Source organism: Parasteatoda tepidariorum, chromosome 10 (genome assembly GCF_043381705.1).
Source record: "Parasteatoda tepidariorum isolate YZ-2023 chromosome 10, CAS_Ptep_4.0, whole genome shotgun sequence".
In the NCBI taxonomy this organism is placed as follows: Eukaryota; Metazoa; Arthropoda; class Arachnida; order Araneae; family Theridiidae; genus Parasteatoda; species Parasteatoda tepidariorum.
In genome coordinates this window covers 86,784,455-86,804,494 of record NC_092213.1, presented here as the reverse complement: position 1 = coordinate 86,804,494, position 20,040 = coordinate 86,784,455, and the positions used below count along the sequence as shown (strand labels likewise).

Here is a 20,040-nt window from a genome sequence, read left to right as displayed (position 1 = left end):
TAGGAAAATAGTTGCCAAAATAAAAACAAATTTATCAAAAATATGACTAAAATTTTGTTAATGACTTAATTGTCATATACCATGATCCATTCAGTCAAGTTGATGGCCAATATGATAATTTTTAAATAAAGGTTAGTGTTCTAGCGCCAAATTTTCATTAAAAAAAAATTAGTATATTTGCAGAAAATTAAATACTTTTAAATGCTAGAATTAACTCAGAAAAATAATTTTTTGTTAAAAAAAACATACTCTTTCGAAAACAATTTTCCTTTTATCAATAATTGATTTAACAAATATATATATACATAAATTGAAAAGTGATTACTAAAATTCGAAATTCACGCATCATAATATCATATTAAAAATTAGGTTCTTTAAAATCATGCAGAATTTTGAGCGATAACTGTTGAAAAGGCGATTAAGAAACAAAATAGATTCACAATGAAATCTGCGCAAATTGAGAGCATTAAAAAGTGATGACTCATATTTGCAACACAAATTTTTTTTTATTTTTTAAGAAAAAGAATTAATTGTGTTCAGAAGCTACCAAGGGCCGCAGGTTGTCAACCCAGTATATGTTTTTTAAAAAAAAAACATCACTAGAAGCACAGAAAACTCTTCTTTTCTAGAAAATAGTTGCTTATTTAGACTTTTCAGGAAAAAAAAGTTGCCATAGTTGCCTCAGGTCGAAAATAATTGCAATTTAGTCTCCCGTGGCAACCCTGCAAGTACTACTTTGGTCTGAGGAACCAATTAAAAACGAAATTCCTCTCCACTGGTACAAAAGTAAATCTATATAAAACCTTCATCAGACCAATTATTCTATATGGTAGCGAGACCTGGGTAATTAATAAAATAGAGGAAAATAGATTACTCATTTTTGAAAGAAAGATCCATTGGTCAATTTTTGGAGCAGTTAAGGAAAATAATATTTAGAGAAGTTTACATAATCATGAGATATACAATAAATACAGATTACCTAATATTTTGAGGGTTATTAAGGTCTACAGGTTTAGATGGCCAGGGCACGTTTTTTGGTGTGAAGAGTTGGACCTCGTTAAAAAACTTACTTTTTCGAAAATTGAAGGAAGTAGAAGAAGAAGGAGACCAGCTACAAGATGGTTGGACAGTGTTGAGAAGGATTGTTGGGAGTAAACAGGTGGAAAAATCTAGCTCAAAGTCGCCCTGCCTGGAGGCAGCTAATTGCGAAAGCCTTGGCCTGCACTAGGCGCTGTAGTGCTGACGAAGAAGAAGAATCTCCATAATAGGGCAAAATTATGAGCTACTGGCTAGATGTAGCATTTATAACAGGGCCACTTTTTCAAAAAAGATTTAAATACTGTTGACATTCAATTCTTTCGAAATATTTCTCAAAGTATGTTAAAGAATACAAGGCTTCTTTTAAAAAATTTTTTCTTCAAATAAGCATTAAATAAATACATTTTAGTAACATCATAAAATATTCATAATTCCATAGCTATTAAAAAAATAATAAAGTGCAACTGAGGTGCATTTTTGTTAGAAAAAGTGGCGATCGGGTCCATTTCTTACATTTACTTGCCTCGAGGCCGGTAGCAACCATTAATTTTACCAATACCATACAGTCTGAAAAATTCAGAAATTTAGTATTAAACAGTGAAGCTGCTAGATTTTGGAAAGTACGAGGTCTTTGGGATCTAGAAATTCAATAATTTTTTTCTTCAGGAAACAAAGTCTTTATTAAAAATAATATATCCACTAAATGCCTATTTTAAAGATACAAATGAAACGAAAAAATTCAATAAGGAATTAATTTAATAATAATTCCAGATCAATTATCTTTGAAAACTTAAAATTCAGATGATCTCAACTGAATATGAGTCTTCTAGAGATTCACAATAGTAATTGGATAATAAAAAATATAGCATAAATGAAAACAAAGGGGAAGCCATTGTAATGAAACCTGTGAAAATAGACCACTTGAGTAGTTAACTTAAACCGTTGGTCTGTTTAGAAGAAATTTGAGTCCGTTCCTCACAAAATATCTTTTCATAAAAACGGATCCTTCACAAAATATTTTAACTTAAAAAGGACCCTTCACAAAATATTTTAACTTAAAAAGGACAATTCACAAAATGATTTTTTTTTTAATCGGACCCTTCAAAAATTTGTTATCTTCATTATTGTTTTGTTAATTGAATAAACTTTTCCTGGGTAGAAAACAAGAAAGATGGATGTAAACGAATTAAGTTTTGTCTTCGGCAAACGATGCTTCCATTATTCGTCCGAAACGAATATTTTGCATTCAGCAGTATAGGCCAAATATTTGTATGTTGCATCTCTAATTTAGAAGCAGCAATTGCTGTTTATTTTTGAAAATTTAATTTCTTTTATTATAATTTTACAGTGCTGAGCATAATCTTGCATCTATTAACAATTTAAAAACTCCTTGAAAAAGTTTTTTGCAATAACCGGACCCTATTTGCACAAAATCATAAAAGCAGGACCCTGGTTGAAAGAATGTGAGTAATTTTTTCTCAATTTGACAAAAACCGGAGCTTTCACAGAATGTCTGGACAGACCCCTGTAAACAGGTGGTTAAAATATAAATCCAGATTTTTTTATATTATTCTTTCTTATGTACATCACAAAAGCACTGATAGAAAAGTATTTTTTAAAAAAAAAAAAACATTCATAAATTAGAGTACACAATGGTTTTCATGTGAATTTTTTTAAGACATAAGAGTTTTTTTGAGCTGTTTTAATTACATAACTGTCAATCTTAGGAATAAAAAATTAGGAACACTATGTGGGACAAAATTATACGCACCAATTACAAGAATAAGACATAAATTTAATTATTAAATAATAACATTAATAGACATATATTTAAATACCTTATGTAAATTAGTAAAAAAAATTATAAACTCCATCGTTTGTGGGAAATTTATAATATTAATATTTTATAATTAGGAATACTGGTATAATAGTTAAAAAAAACAACCACTACCTATTAATATATAATTATTATTCTCCAAATTATAAAACACAGGTAAATATTAAACTACATCATAAACAAATATTTCTGATGCAAATGTTTAAATACTACAAAAATTTTTTTTAAAAATAATAATAGTTGTTTAAGATTCAATTTAGTGAAATGATCAGCAACAGCTATTGGAATAGTATTTTCCAATAAAACGCTACTAAAAATTACTTCTGCACAATAATCACGATTGCGGCGATCAGAACAAGGGATTGGTTTAAAAGCAAAAATATTGCAATTTTACGAAAATTCTGATTTTTTTTTTTAATACAAATATCAGATTTTCAGATTTGATTTAAAAATTTGGAACAAATCCGAGAAATTCTGGACAGTTGGTAGCTATTTAATTGTATTTAAAGGTTTATATCTTATAACACATTGTATATTTTATAAACACTTTCATTAGGCAATACAGAGAAACCTGCCAAGTTGACCACCCTTGTAAGTTGGGCACCTGCATAAGTTGACCTCAATTATCAAGAACGGAATTTTTCCTATATAATATAGGTAACTAGACCACCTGTCTATCTTGTATGTTGACCACTGAAATAAGTCAATTTTATCTAGGAGTATTATGAAATTCTATTCTAAAACCCTCATAAGTTGACCAGAAAAAAAAAATTCAGAAAAGTTTCTGTCATTTTGGCAATGTATGTTAAAATTTCACTTGTTTGGTGAAATAGTGTAAAAAGCTAATCTAAACCCTTTTGTGAGTTGGCCATCAGGGGAAACTGTAAGGGGTCAGCTTTTGACCATTTCTTTCATCCGTTCATTGAAAACAGGTGTGTTAGTTGAAAAGTTGCTCTTCCAGTTGCAATAGTGAGCATTTGAATAAATGAATGCTCTGAAATATGCTTTGATCCTTTATTTATGGTCTTTGATCTTTAAGTGTAGTAAATAAATTTTAAAGTGTTCAAATAATTTTATTTTGTTAAAGTTTTCAAATTACATGTTTTCGTGTTCTGATATTTTAAGAAATTATATTTATTAAACACTTCACATGCATAACTAAGGAAATAGTTTTATTTAAAAAAAAAATAGTTAAATATTAGAATTATATGTATCAAATTGAAGTTCATTCAGGTTTAAACACATTTCTTAAAATATTCATTTGCATTTTTTCTGAATAAAATTTTCAAGTCAAGCAAAAAAAAAATTAATTAAATTTATAGCAACATGATATAGGAAATGAAAAAGTAAACAATGAACCACCCCCTCTATAAGTTGACCACTAAAACAATGCACCACAAGTGGTCAGTTTTACTGTACATTTAAATAATATATGTGTTGTACTCACGGCAGAGAGTGCTAGAAAAGACTCGTGATGTATTATGTCGAGTGCATTGCGATCCACGTAGCTACAACACACTTCGGCCAAGGAAGACAAGTGAAACAAATTAGCCATGTCGTATATCATGCATACGTTGCGTATATTCAGAATAGCCTTCAAATAATCAGAGATTGCTGTCTCAAGTTCAACAAAACCATATTGATGAGCTAAACCTAAAATATCCAATACCATTTCCTCCTGAAATACATAAAACACAATATATTCACTTCATACCTGCCAACATTGAAGAAATATAAAAAAAACCCGGAGGTTTTACTAGCGACATTTTTTAGGCTATGAGTAAAGTTTTGATACATCACGCATAATCATGTAAGTCAAAAAGAGAAATTTAAAATTGGAAATAATATAAGCACTTACATTATGCTAAGTAAAAAATATGTACATAAATCTTCATCTAAAGAAGATTTTTTTCGCTTATATTTTTAAATAATAAGCAAAAAAATATAAATTAAAGATTTTTTAATTTCATTTTGGCCATCAGCGGATATCTTATTGAAAAATATATATTTTTAAAATTTCTTCAACAAATACAAAGAAACTTGAGAATATATGGGTAAACAGCAGATAGTCGAAAATACAGGAGTCTTTGTTAAAAAACAGAAGACTTGGAAGGTATGGGATAGTAAAAAAGAAGAAAAAATAAATGAATGAAAAATAACGATTGGAAAAATACACATAAAAAAGTTAGGACTATTTTATGAGCAGCAAATTTAGTAACCAATTACGCATTTTAATTGCTGTGTTACGGAAGAAAATATGAAACCTAAATAATGTAGGAAAATATAAGCCACTAATTTTGAAATAGAAATCTTACAGTACACAGATCTCTCTTGAAATTACTTAATTATTTAAGCTAGTTGATTAATATTCATTGTATGTTTATTAAATCTATATATTAATAGGCTAGCAATATTTTGTCTCGCTAAAAACTCCCAAACTACGCAACAGAATTAAACAAATAAGGTGTCGTTTTAAAGGTATTGTTATGTAGATGTGCAATAAGGTCTTAAATTATGAAAATTTCCTTTAATTAATTAATAAAATTAATAATTTAGTTTCAACCAATGAGAATTCAGCAAATCATTTTTCGGGTGGTTCGCATAAGCATTGTTTCCGTAAGCATCGTTTGATTTAAAGCATTTCTGAATTAATAGATTGATAAACAAAAATAAGAGTGAAAAAAAAAAACGGAACTGAATTTCTTAAAAAAAGAATTCAATATCTTTAGTTCCTTTGATAAATTTTTAGTTTCATGATAAATTTTTTGTTTCGTTACAATAGAATGGCAATGGCATCGTGCCAATATTCAAACCAAAACAAATGTGCGAATATTCAAACCAAAACAAACTTTCTACAAACAATTATTTTGATTTGAGATTTAAAACGATATCTTAGTTATTTAGTTCTATTTTTATTTATTTAGTGCCTGCTGCCTAAATAAAATGCCTGCTATCAGGCGTCGAAATATCTCTGGCAGACGTCAGAGAAATGAATGGCGGAATTCTAAACGGGAAAGCATTTCTTATTGAGATATATTCTCTGCTACAGCTCCAAATATCTCAGCTACATGAAGAAAAGATAATCAAATTGTGAAGGGGGCAGAGAAGTGTATAAATTTCATTAAGTAATTGATTTCAATATCTGGCATTTTTATTTTAAAATTTAAATTTGTTAAAATGTTTTTATAAGATTGCGAGGCATTATGCAATGGAACTGCGAAGCAGTTCTGGGGGATGGCGAGCGTAGCGAACGGGGGGCGGAGCCCCCTAGTATTTATGATTTTGAAAAAAATACAAAATTTAAAATATGTATTCATGTAAGTCAAAAAGAGAAATTCAAAATTGGAAATAATATAAACACTTACAGTTAGTGAAGTAAAAAATATGTACATAAATCTTCATTTAAGATTAATCTTAAGATTTATTTAATCTATTTTATTTTATAATCGTCGCTGAACAACCAACCCAATTTTGGGTTTACAACTACTAATGTTCAACTCCGTAGCCTTGTAATTTTGAACCAATCCCGAAGACAAGGAAACTCCTGGATCAGTACCCCCAGAGGTATGATTTGTTATGGGAACATGGAGGACTTTGTGACTCGACGAATTTAATGTGCATCAGTTACCATTTATTACACGGGGAGTTTTCAACATACTGCAGTACTGACAATAGCACTATCTGTTGAGGAAAGAGAAATATTTCTCCTATCAGCGGATATTTTATCGAAAAAAAATTTTTTCTTCAACAAATACAGAGAAATTTGAGATAATACAGGTAAACAGGAGATAGTTCAAAAATACAGGAGTCTTTGCTAAAAAACAGGAGATTTGGAAGGTATGTTACTTTGTCTTCAGAATCTTTAAGGACGTGTTTCTTAATTGCTACAAAAAAACTCTTTGTTGAATACATTTCTTTTAAAATTCAAGCTAAATATTAATTGGGTACAAAGTAACACAAATTAAAGTCACTTCTTTTCAAAGATTTCATGTGAAAAACTCCAGAGTGAATTTTATTTATAATAAAAGAAATTCAAAGACAAGAACTTTTAGTAGTGTGAGAAAAACATTCCTGACAAAAGTAAGATAAAATAATGAAATCCTTATTCAGATGAAGAATGCTAATCTAAGTCTTAACAATAAATTACTAATTATTCTACTTGAAAACCATAACTTAACACCTATGGCAGAATTTATTCGAGCTATTTGCGACAAAACTCTCTAGCACTAATATCTTTCTGCATGATGCTTTTAATAATAATAAACATGCATGCTACTAATTCAAAATAAAAAAAGCGTTGCGTTTACCAAAAAAAAAAAAAAACTATATATAATTGTTTCTTAATTGAACATGTAATTTTTATTAGAATATTATAGGTAATTTTTTAAGTAATCATCACAATATAAAATGAAATTAAAAATCATTAAATCCGTAGTAGTACTTGGAAAAAAAAAGATCGACGACAAAATCATGCGAATCGGACACGTCAAATGCGTGTTTCGTTTCTTGATTAGGCTATCATATAAAAATAATATTGTAAAAAAAATATCGGTTTTAAAAACTATGGAGAAATTAAGAGCAATAACTGATAAAATTCGACAGAATTATTGCCATAANATTAAATCCGTAGTAGTACTTGGCAAAAAAAAAGATCGACGACAAAATCATGTGAATCGGACACGTCAAATGCGTGTTTCGTTTCTTGATTAGGCTATCATATAAAAATAATATCGTAAAAAAAATATATCGGTTTTAAAAACTATGGAGAAATTAAGAGCAATAACTGATAAAATTCGACAGAATTATGGACATAAAAAGTAAATACTCAAATCTTCCACATTGTTTATCGGGATATTTAAAATCCACATGAAAATCAATATCAATAACTGCCGAGAATACAATCAAAACATTACATCAATTTACGATACTATCGGCGTACATCGAGCGTGTCAAAAAGTAATTATCTAAATGCATGATTCAAATATAACAGGTAAATTTCTGTCAAAAAATAAATAAATGTTGCTTTTTTTTTACTTTTCAAAAGAAAAATCTTTCTGCAAGAACTCTGCAACATTCTGCAACAATATCGTTGTGTCGCTGCGATTCTGCTACGGGGAACTTTACAAAACTAAATTTAGAATATCATAAATGCCACTTTCATTTAGGTTCAACTGCTTTGCTACATTAAGTAAGACGAAGATTTTGGACAGTTCAGCAACATGTATTAAAGTCCTGCATGATTGTATAAAGTGCTTTTAAGTTAAACGCAGAGGAGTTTAACAGTTATATGGGCATAGCCGCCAACATGGATAGGAGAAAATCCAGTAGATTTTAGAAAATAAATAATGCATAAAAAGTTAAAAGATATTGCAATGAATAATTAAAATATTAAATGAGTTAAAGTTATCCAATCACAAAATCAATACAATTTACTAGGTCAATAATGATAACTAAGAGGAAAAATAAACACACTGAAATTGGAAAAGTGCACAAGGCAGCTGAAACCAAATTTGCATTATAAAAACTAGAAATAAGACATAGGTTTTTAATGATTAAAAATATTTAAAAATGAAATATAATATATAAATGGGTGTTTGCAGAACAGTACTTCATCAGGGGACACACTGCTTGCAAACACACAGGAGCCTTTCTGTTGTTAGTGGAGTTAACCAACTCTAACAGTGCCCCGAGGCCCCTTAATGAAAAGACAAGAAAAAAATGATGTGTTTCATTCAATTGTTGATTTAAAATTTGCACCTTTTAGGTGTGATTCTTTTTCAAATTTATAATGATATTTTTTGTGGTAAAAATTTTTTTTTAATACAAACACACATTTATATATTATATTTTTAAGCATTTTTATTTATTAAGAATTTATGTCTTATTTCTAATGAGTTAAAGTTACAAAGGCGTCAGCATGGATATGAAAAAATCCAGTAGATTTTACAAAATATAAATTTCATGATAATTGTTGTTTAATGAACTAAATATTTAAAATATAGAGAATTTTAAGGGACTGTTATAGTCATCGAAATAGAAAGACTGAAATATTTTCAATAATACCTGATATTAGATGAACTTTAAATATAATGTTTACTCATAAATTTGAATAGTAATAGGCATTTAATTCATCAAAGATAATTCAAAGACATTTTAAATTAATTTAAAAGGGAGTTAAGAATAAACTGATATATTTAGAACAAAGGAAAAGTTTTAAATTGATTTTTAATAATGAGGCTCGCTTCATTATGTATTAGTAATACTTATTTAAATATTCATTCAAGCAATAATCTACCTAGAAGTTCTATTTCAATAGGGATTTATTTTAGGAAACTTCCTCAATTTCAGAAATTTTTTAAAAAATGTACAGAAACCAGTAGATTTTTTTTATTAAACCAGTAAACCAGGACAAACTTCCAAAATCCAGTAGAGTTGGCAGCTATGTATGGGTAATCTACCCAGAAAACGGGTGACATTTTATTGAACTGCGGCCCTTTCCTAGTTTAAAATAAACATTAAAAGAAGGGAATTTATCACAAAATATAAGTGTGCATTTTTGTATTCTAAGCCACAAAAGTTGTTCATTTCAAAATTGTCACTCATTTAACATTTTTTGTATTCTAAGTCACAAAAGTTGTTCATTTCAAAATTGTCACTGATTTAACATCAGAGGATCTTGGTGCAGAGATTTTTGGCTGAAAGAGGTATCTGAAGCAGCGAGAATAAAGAACTTTCTAAGTTTCAAATTTTTTTGTCAATTGAAGGAATAGATTAGAACCTCCAACTTTGGATGGCATCTGGGAAAGTGTATTTAAATCACTTTAAAAAGGTTTTAGGAAATTCCAAATTGAGATAGGAAGAATTCCTAACGTTCATCATGTAGTATTTTTAACTCAAGATCACTTGTACCCTTGTCTTCTGATACTTAATTGTTTAAATCTAAATAATTTACTACACATTTTCTACTTTTCTCAAATTAAGCAAAATTACAAGCAGATTATACTTCACTATTAAAGCTAAATAAAAACAATTATGATCATTGATGAAATATTTTTCTTTCTGAAGGTATTTGAAGTTGTTTTTAATGGATTAACTCTACCGAGCTTCCAAGATGATATTCCACCATTTGAAATAATCATTGAAAATCAGAATTTGCTCTTCCTTATGAGAGGGAGTTCTTAACACTAAACATATCAACAATTTACAACACAATATTTGAAGTTGCTTTTAATGGATTAACTCTATCGAGATTCCGAGATAATATTCCACTATTAGAAATATCATTGAAAATCAGAATTTGCTCTTTCTTATGAGAGGGAGTTCTTAACACTAAACATACCAACAATTTACAACACAGTATTTGATTATTGATCAAATATTTTTCTTTCTGAAGGTATTTGAAGTTGTTTTTAATGGATTAACTCTACTGAGCTTCCAAGATGATATTCCACAATTAAAAATATCATTGAAAATCAGAATTTGCTCTTCCTTAAGAGAGGAGTTCTTAACACTTTTTACCAACAATTTATAACACAGTATTTTGACTGGTTATGATATTTTAAGTGTTCATTAAAATCAGATTCTAATTTCATGGCTCAGTCATTTAGCAATCATGATATGAGTGGAACACAAAATTAGTATGTTGCAATGCTAAATGATGCCTGATTTCATAAAAATTGTGAAAATCAAACTCTAGGTTAGGTACTTATATAAACAATAACACACAATTGAAAAACTTTCAAAGTAGGCACAGTGAATGAAAGTTTAAAATAAATATCACACGACTTTTTAAATAAATTTCTTATATATGCCATAATAGAACACAAAAAATTACTTGGCACCCAATTGCACTTTAAATTAAGAAGCTTCATTTTCCTTATTTCCTCAATCCTATTTCACATTAAAATAATATTTAGTACTATCTAAAGTTCTTATAAAAAAAAACAATAACATAGCTGCCAACATGATAGGAAAAAATCCACTAGATTTCACGAAATAATATAAATTTCATGATAATTGCTGCATAATTTACAGATGCTGCGAGTTAAAATGAGTTTAAACATGATAATTATAATTTTCATTTTTAATACATGTACATAAACATAATGATATTCGCCGTTGCCTCGATTAGAGTAAAGAAAATTACATTTTAATACAGGGTGATTCAAAATTAGTACTGCAATTACAAACAGCTATAACTATTGAACGAAAAAGAATTTTTCGATAAAATTTACACAGAACGTAGAAGGAACTTCAAAAATTTGTACACATGCATTATGTTCGACTTCCCTCGGTCACACGGACAACGTCTAGAGACGGTAGTCCATTTCATTCTGAAACATTTGTGCTATCACCGACACAAGTACCCCATTTCTTCAAACATCTTATGCCATCTGCGTATGCGGTTCCTATATGAACGTTCTCAATTGACGAAATCTGTGCACTGTGATAACAGAATGACAATTGTTAGATTCTAACAAGCAGAACGGAGCCCCGAGGGCACAGGGGATAGAGTGCCCACCTTCCAATGAGACGAACCGGGTTTGAATCCCAGTCAATAGAAATCTGCATCTGGCTTTCACCGACCACAGTGCTGACGTGAAATATCCTCAGTGGGAGACGGATCATGGGTTAGTCTCCTTGCCGTGAGGCTAACCGTGGGAGGTTCTCGTGGTCTTCCTCTCCATGCAACGCAAAAGCGGGTTAGCTCCATCAAAAAGTCCTCCATGAAGGCAAATTTCTACCAATATTTAACCAAGGACTTTCCTTGTGTTCTGGATTGGGTTCAAAATGACAAGGTCACGGAGTTGAACATTAGTAGTCGTAAACCCATAAAATTGGGTCAGTTGGTCAACGACGGTTATAAAATTTCAAAAAAACATACAGAACGCACAGGACTTGCCATTTTCACTAATGAATTCGTGAAGGAATCTGCTTCACTTGGGTAAAGAAAGGTTGAAGTTCCATCGACATTCTCTGTTAATCTTATAGATAAATTATTTTTCATTCAATAGCTATATTAATTTTGAGTTACCCTGTATTATGCATACTATTAAAAATATAAAAACCTTGAGGGATGCTAATGTCATATGACCAGTATAGATGTACTTCAGAAGAACTTTGAAAGCAGTGAGTGAGGTGCCTTTCAGTTCTACTTCAGTTTCTTGAGATTCACGCAGGCCTCCAAATAACAAAGCTCTGGCAAATCATAAAATGGAAGCAAAAACACTATTAGAAAACATGCATGTATACGTATGTAGATAATTACAATAAATGCATGTAGGTACATGTGTACAAAGTTTGTATGTCGAATGCAAGATATGTATACCCAGTGTGTGTATAACTGCGTAAATTTACACTGTGCATCAGAATACATACATTGAAAATAGTAACTTATAAATCATGGTTACAAGTATTTGTTTATATAACTGTAATTGCCTGTAATCTATTACTGTAATCGACACCCAACTCTTTCATTTCATTTATTTACGCATTGTATGAGCTAACTAACCCAGATACATTGCTATTACATAATGTATAAGTAAGTACATTGTGTGAACATACATATTGTATATATGCCTTTGTACGTACGTACATGTTTACACACACATGTGCATTTCATGTGTCTACGTATATTATGTACATACGTACACTGTATGTGCACTTGTACACACATACGTATGCTTGCTTACATACATTGTATGTACTTGATCATACATGCATACTAACATACATTGTGTTTACTACCTATGTATGAATGCACACATAATTTACACATTGTACGTACACTTGAAGAAACAATGTACGTAAGTACGATTTTACTATGTAATAACAATGTATGTAAACATTTTACTCTTTTTACTTATTCATGCAAGCATTCATATGCAGTACTCGGTCGTGAATATATACACATAAACATACAGTATAGTTAAGTGTACACGCATGTACAATATATTTATCTATTTGTGCAGTAAATATTTTTAAAATTATTTGTGCTTGAGATAACTTGTAATCGGCAAACTTACATCATCAGAAAACACCAATTCTTTGAAGAAATTCTATGGTTTTTAACCACATTTCTATGGTTAATATAATAACTTTATGGAAATACAAGCCAAATTATAACCCCTTCCATATGTTTTCCTTTCACTGCTAGAGGGAATTTTATGATAATCATGTCAAAAAATGATCTTCCGTTACAATTTTTAAAATTTAAAAAATTCCTAGGTTTGACATTTAGCTATAAAGAGTATAAAAGTCTAAATATGAATCATTGAAAAAATGTGTTACATTTTTGGTTACAGTCAAAAATACATAGATTTTGTTGTACAATGAGCTGTCAAAATGAGAATAAAATGAGGATAATTTAAAAAGAGGATGTTTTCCACTTTAAAAGTAAAATGGAAATAGAAATATGAGAAAATAAACTGACCTGAAATATTCACTCCTAGAAGCTAAAATCACTTTATGACTAGGAATTTTTTGGCCATCAATAACTAAAGTGATGTCGCTGTAGTCGTCATTGCAATACAAAGAGCCGACATGTTCAGAAAGATGAGTGATGTGCTCTATTTCTCCGAGAGAAGGAGAAGTGCCCAGGGTATGGTGACTATCACTCATATTTAAAACCACCCATGGATTCCTGTAACCACAATATAAAAAAGGTTAAATTATGACATCTTTGTATGATAATGTTTTTTTTTTTAAAGTGATTTCAAAATAATATATATACCCATAATAAACTGACTAGAAATCAGGGTTCATATTTTTTTGATTTAAATCAGATTTTTTTTAAAAAAATTCAAATACACTTTGATTTATGACTAAAAAAGCTTTATAAATGTTAATCAAAATGAAATTAATATTAAAACTATATTATAAGAATATTGTCACATAGAATAAATACGAATTAATCTAGAAAGTTGAAGAGATTTATTTAACACCTTCAAAGTACAGGAAACAATGCAACTGGCGTCTCGGCTTGAAACACCCAGTCTTTTATAGGAATAACAAAGGAAGAGGAAATGATACATTCTAGAAGAAACATAAATAAAAGCTTATTTTAGAGTTCTGAGGATCGAACATTGCATCTGTCTTTCCAGGACTCCAACCTCTCGGCCATGTGACAATATTTTAGAAGCTACCTACAACAGTTTTTCATTATAATACATAGGTTCGAATGCATAGCAACCATTCTGACAAAAAATTCATTATTGAAATTTAAAGACTAGATGAAATAGAGAATTTAAAGAACACTTTAACTATTAAAACAAAGTTACAATTACCAAACCATAATTTTAATTTAAAATTGTGATTTCTTTTTTTCTCTTGATTTTTAAAATGACCAAAATAAATGTTACAGATTGTGTTTCAAAATGTAGTCCTTCATCAAAAAATAAATAAATATTTAATCTATATATTTTTATATTAAAATATTCATTTTTAATCCTTTATCAAAATAGATAAGTTAAGCTAAATAAATTTATTTACAAAAATCTATGTACTCATTGAAATTTTTTTTTCAGAAAGTTTATTTATAGAAAATCTGATAATGTCATAGATACTGCAAACGTATTATGAGAAAAAAATACTTAAATGTTTCCTTTAATCTGTTCTTTCAATCTCAAGAATCAAAAGATTTTTAAAAACATAATTTCAAATGTGTTGGAATTTAACACATGCCAAGAAAGAAAATAATTCCATTTGCAAAAATTAATTAACGCAGCAATAAAAAGTTTTTAAAACTAATGAAGCATTTTTTTAAAGATAAATTTTAAGACTAAGAAAAGAAATAATAATAGTGTCAATAATTTAAAACATTGTTTTTTAACTTTTTAAATCAATATATGCATAAAAAAATCAGATGATTTAAATCAATGATTTTTTTAAAAACATCATTAAATTTAAATCAACAAACCCTGCTAGAAATCATTTAAATTAAGGGTGCACAACCTTTTTGAGTGAAGGGCCACTTCCACAGCAGGTTGACTAACGAAGGGCCGCACGCATATTTAGTTATGTTGGTGGCAAATATGATAATTTTCATCTCAAAATTGGTGCTATGAACAATAAATATTTTCATCAGTAAACTTAGTAACAAAAAACACATTTTCCAACATATTTTCCTAACATTAAATACCTTAATTATTAAAATTCACTCAATAAAAAAAATATTTTTTATTTTTCTTGCTTTTTTTTTATTAATCGATATATATATATATATATATAGCAAAATAAATACAAAAAAACACGAAGAAAGTTAAGAAAAACAATAAGTTTCATTTATTGCGCATAAGCTGCAAGTAAACAGAACTCATTAGATGAGTTCAAAATGAAGATAAAACAAAGGAAAATTACAGACATATGAAAAAAAAAAGGGGGGGGGAGAGAAAAATAATAATAAAAAAATGACAAACTGGAGAAGAAAAAAAGGATAATTTTTTTTAAAGAATCCGGAAAAAAAGATTACCCGGGTAAAATAGTAAAGTACTTTCATAGCCTCTCACAATCCACTATGTGCATTTTAAAATCAAATTTTTTAAGTCANATATATCTTAGCATTTTAAGCATTTATTTATATATATATATATATGAGGAAAAGAGATAAGATATAAAATCTAACAAATAAACTACAATGCTAATAGAATAAATGTGTAAAACAAACTACATACATAGTTATTTTAATGAGTAATATAAATTTGAACTAAATATTTTAAAGAAAATTTATTGGGTTTGAGCAAATATTAAAACTTAACTATCATAGTGTATATTAAGATTCAATATTTTGTAAAGAGAAATTCAAAAGATTCCAAATTTTTACTTTTCAAAAAGTATATTATATGTATATTATATATATATATATTGTTTTTAGAAGTTATTGCAGGCCGCATATCAACAGTTGGAGGGCTGCAAGTGGCCCTCGGGCCGCAGGTTGAGCACCCCAAAATTTAAATAATTAAGAAAATGATATAGGAAGGAGCAAATGAAAAAGGATGTTACTTGGAATAGTACATAATATCCTTCCTATCTTAATATACTATAAAATTTCACTTTTAAGTCACTTTCTGTTTTTTTTTTTTTTGTCAGAATATAAATCAGGTTGCGTAGCCAAATTATTCAATAAAAAATAAGCACATTTTTAGCACTTTTCAAGCACTCTAATAATATCTTTAAGCACTTTAAAAGAATATCATAACTAGGTAGGGTTGGAAAGTTTTTGACAATTGACGGTTTTATCAATTTTTTGACAATTGAAGGTATCTGGTTTTAACAGTCATATCAAAAAAAAAACATTCTTTTGGCATTGTTTTCAACAATTGTCAAAATTTTTGAATTATGCAAATCGAATGGCGTTTTTATAAGCAACGGTTTGACAATGCGCCGAAATAGATTGGGGTTGAATTGATTGTGAAAACGCTAAATAGAACAATGTGAACAGTGTCTTTCTGCATAATTTGTAGAAAAAATCAGCATCGTAAAGAAACAATCTCAATTTGGAAAAGGGAAAATGAAGCACTTTTTAAGAACACCCAATGAAAAAAGCACCTTTAAGGACTTTTAAAAAACGAAAATCAAAAATAAGCACCTTTAAGCACTTTTTTAAAATGCTACACATCCTGTACATATAAGAGGGGAACTTTATTGTAACCGGGTAAAATAGTAAAGTACTTTCATAGCCTCTCACAATCCACTATGTGCATTTTAAAATCAAATTTTTTAAGTCAGAGTAACAAATCTCCTAATGCTTTACAAAAGAAATAGCAGATTCCCAATACGGTGATACATATATAATCAAACACATGATTTAAATCTCAATTCCTATTTCAACCAGAAGAATACAAACAATTGCAAACAAATAATTGACATGGCTGATTTTTTGTACAATCCAATAGCTTAAACAAGTTTATTAAAAAAAAAATTAAGTATGAATTAATGTATTTTGTTTGAATTAAGGTATTTTAAAAGCCTGATTTTGAAGATATTTCACTAAAAAATAATGATAAGGATATATATCTATAATTTTTATATTTACACACATACTCCTTTCATCATTTTATTTTTAAAAAAAGGCTTGATTTAAAAAACTGATTTTTCTTTTAAAAATGAGGTTAAATAATCTGATTTATTTTAAATAATAATTTAGATATAAACGGTTTTTTTACTCAATTTAATAAAAAATGCAATACTTGGTGTGTGATTTTTTTTTAAAGTTTAATTTCTTCTTAAAGACTTAAATAATAAATGGGATATGCATGCAAGTTATTTCATAAATAGACTTTAAAAAATGAAACTAAATGTGGATAAGAATGTCATGAAACTTTTAAAACTCAATTTTCCATATTAAATGTATGTAAAATAAACTGCACACAAAAAGACAATTTTAATTATATCCATTTAGTTTTATGCTTATTTAAAATCATTGCTTTGAAAATGTATCAATTATGTAGTTCGTATATAACTGGAACAGCTTAAAATGACTTTTTTCCAGTTTTTTTTCTGACTCATATATAAATATTCTTCATTAAATATCTGCCAGTCACCCAATTTTTAACATGCAAAAGTTAAGCTTGAAAAACACAACTAGGAATTTTTTATATTCAATGATTTGAGTAGTTTTTAATAATTTTAACCATTCCAATAAGAAAATTTAACTATTTTAGCTACGATATTGCTATAAAAGAATTTTAAGTATTAATACGATATCTTATCAGATGTTTTGGTTGGTAAATGTAATAAAATTAAGCAAATCTCGCTTACATTCAAAAAACCAGATTTTTTTTTTTAAATCATGATTTTTGTCTTTCTTGAACACAAGATATAAAGAAATTTTAGGAAAAAGATTCTGTGTGCTTTAGTGCTAAACTTAATTAAAAGAATTTATGAAAGGAAAGTTTTTAAAGTTGTATTATATAATAAGAAAAAATACTAGTTTAAGTTGAAAAGTTTTTTAATCAATGACAATCTATTTATTTTGCAGTTTAATAACAAATACCGAGCTATTCTAATTTCAATTGTAAACATAATTTGAAATGAATTCAAACAGAATATTCTACGTATGGATGAAACTTTCAAATATTAAAGCACTCACTCTATCAATTAATTAGAAATTATCAAGGAAAAATATACATATGAAATAAAAAGTGCACAAGTTTCTGTTTAGAAAAACGACTGACAGGACAACAAAGTTATAGTTGTAGTAGCAGCGTTGCAGTTAAAATTGTGACGAAAGAGATTTATAAGTTGACTGCATTTAAACGCTTATAATCTTTACAACTCGAGTATTATGACTGTTGCCATCTCAGACTAACTTATTTAATCAATTACTCATAACTAGAACCGTAATTTACATCAATTTCATCAATTTTGAAAACAACTGTGAATGGTGTCCAAGCTTGTTTTTGTTCATACTAAAGTTTTTTTAAATACTGAATTCTTATTTTTGTGTTTTTTTTCCTCCAATTTAGCATAATTTTAGCTAAATACTAGGTTCAGTGGAATGAAGATATTTTGAAGATCCCGAAATAAACATGTTTCTCTACAATTTAACTTTACAACGAGCTACCGGCGTAACGCATGCTGTACATGGAAATTTTGCTGGTACCAAGCAGCAAGAGATTGCTGTATCTAGGGGGAAAATATTAGAACTATTAAGGCCGGATCCTAATACGGGAAAAGTTCATACGCTGCTTACAGTGGAGATTTTTGGTGTCATCCGCTCTATGATGGCATTTCGTTTGACTGGAGGTTCCAAAGGTATTTTTCTCTTACATTCTATGTAGTCTATAGGAAAGATTTCCATATCATAACCTGCAGCAGAGTTGACCGTCGATTACAACTGTAATTGATTACAGATAATTACTGCTATGTAATCAATTACTTGTAATCACGATTACAGGTAATCGTGATTACAAGTATCATAATTTTTGATTACATCAGAGTAGAGTATTTTTCACTTCTTACAGTTATCAATTACTTGTAATCATGATCACGAATTTTGATTACAACTGTAATCATGATTACATAACCAATTACTGTAATCAATTGTGATTGCAAGTAATAAAAATATATAAGATTGCATGTAATTATGATTACATGTAATGTAAATATATGATTACATAGCTTATGCATATTTATATATGATTATATTTTACAGTAGATAGTATAATGTACCTTAAAATTCTACGTTTTGTATTTACATACAGCTTATGTACGAATGAATATAACTAGAATGCATGTACTTATGTATCTATTTAATGCATAAGTAGATAAATATATATGTACCGACTAGAGTTGTAAAGGTTTAGGACAGAATGGATTAATCCACAGTTTAAACCGTCCTGTCCAAAACCCTTTTGTTCAAATTCTCCAAGACCCTTTTGTTATGTCACGATTTGAAAAATAGATGGTTAATTTTTGAACAAGAATCAGAATAAAGATATTTGTTTTATTAAAAAAGTTTATTATTATTTTTAATATTGCACTATTTATCTTTATGTAAATACATAATTTATCAGTATTAAAGGCATATTTAAAGGATAAGGTATTCACCTTTGTTATTAGGTGAATTGAGCAGCTTCAAGAGTTATTAAACTTTTCATATTATATTACATATTGTTTTCCTTTAATAATTTAAAGAAAAAATATCTTATATTTATTAACATATGTAATTATTATGTGTATATAATCAGGGATCTGTCCAGACATTTTGTAAAAGGTCCGTTTTTCGTGAAATTGTGAAAAAATTACTCACATTCTTTCCGCTTTTATGAATTTGTGCAAATAGGGTCCGTTATTGCAAAAAAAAAACTACTTTTTCAAGAAGTTTTTAAATTGTAAAGACATACAAGATTATGCTCAACACTGTAAAATTATAATTAAAAAAAATTAAATTTTCAAAAATAAACAACAATTGCTGCTTCTAAATTAGAGATGCAACATGCAAATATTTGGTATTTAGCCTATAGTGCTGGACGCAGAATATTCATTTCGGACGAATAATGGAAGAATCGTCTGCCGAAGACAAAACTTAATTCGTTTACATCCATCTTTCTTGTTTTCTGCCCTGGAAAGGGTTTATTCGATTAACAAAATAATAATGAAGATAAACAAATTTGTGAAGGGTCCGATTAAAAGAAAAATCCTTTTGTGAAGGGTCCGTTTTTAAG

The 20,040-nt window shown here is 28.5% G+C and overlaps 2 protein-coding genes across 3 annotated transcripts in view; one reads left to right on the top strand and one right to left on the bottom strand.

The window, feature by feature from the left end:
• The window catches only part of LOC107440963 (BTB (POZ) domain containing 9), a 43,803-nt gene extending 25,696 nt beyond the window's left edge, over window positions 1-18,107 (bottom strand). The window contains exons 1-4 of one of the 2 annotated variants that reach the window (XM_016054064.3): window positions 17,964-18,107; window positions 13,308-13,517; window positions 11,944-12,073; window positions 4,323-4,553 (exon numbers count right to left, since the gene is read on the bottom strand). In XM_016054064.3, the coding sequence (XP_015909550.1) occupies window positions 4,323-4,553; window positions 11,944-12,073; window positions 13,308-13,495 (549 nt within the window). In that variant the 5' untranslated portion in view covers window positions 13,496-13,517; window positions 17,964-18,107. Of the gene's footprint in view, window positions 1-4,322; window positions 4,554-11,943; window positions 12,074-13,307; window positions 13,518-14,827; window positions 14,846-17,963 lie in introns of those variants that run through there. The other variant, XM_071186353.1, reaches the window with a different exon arrangement.
• Window positions 18,108-18,207: 100 nt separating this feature from the next.
• The window catches only part of LOC107440964 (splicing factor 3b subunit 3), a 71,920-nt gene continuing 70,087 nt past the window's right edge, over window positions 18,208-20,040 (top strand). Inside the window, exon 1 of the mRNA XM_016054065.3 lies at window positions 18,208-18,628. Coding sequence (XP_015909551.1) covers window positions 18,403-18,628 — 226 coding nt within the window. The 5' untranslated portion in view covers window positions 18,208-18,402. The remainder of the gene's footprint in view (window positions 18,629-20,040) is intronic.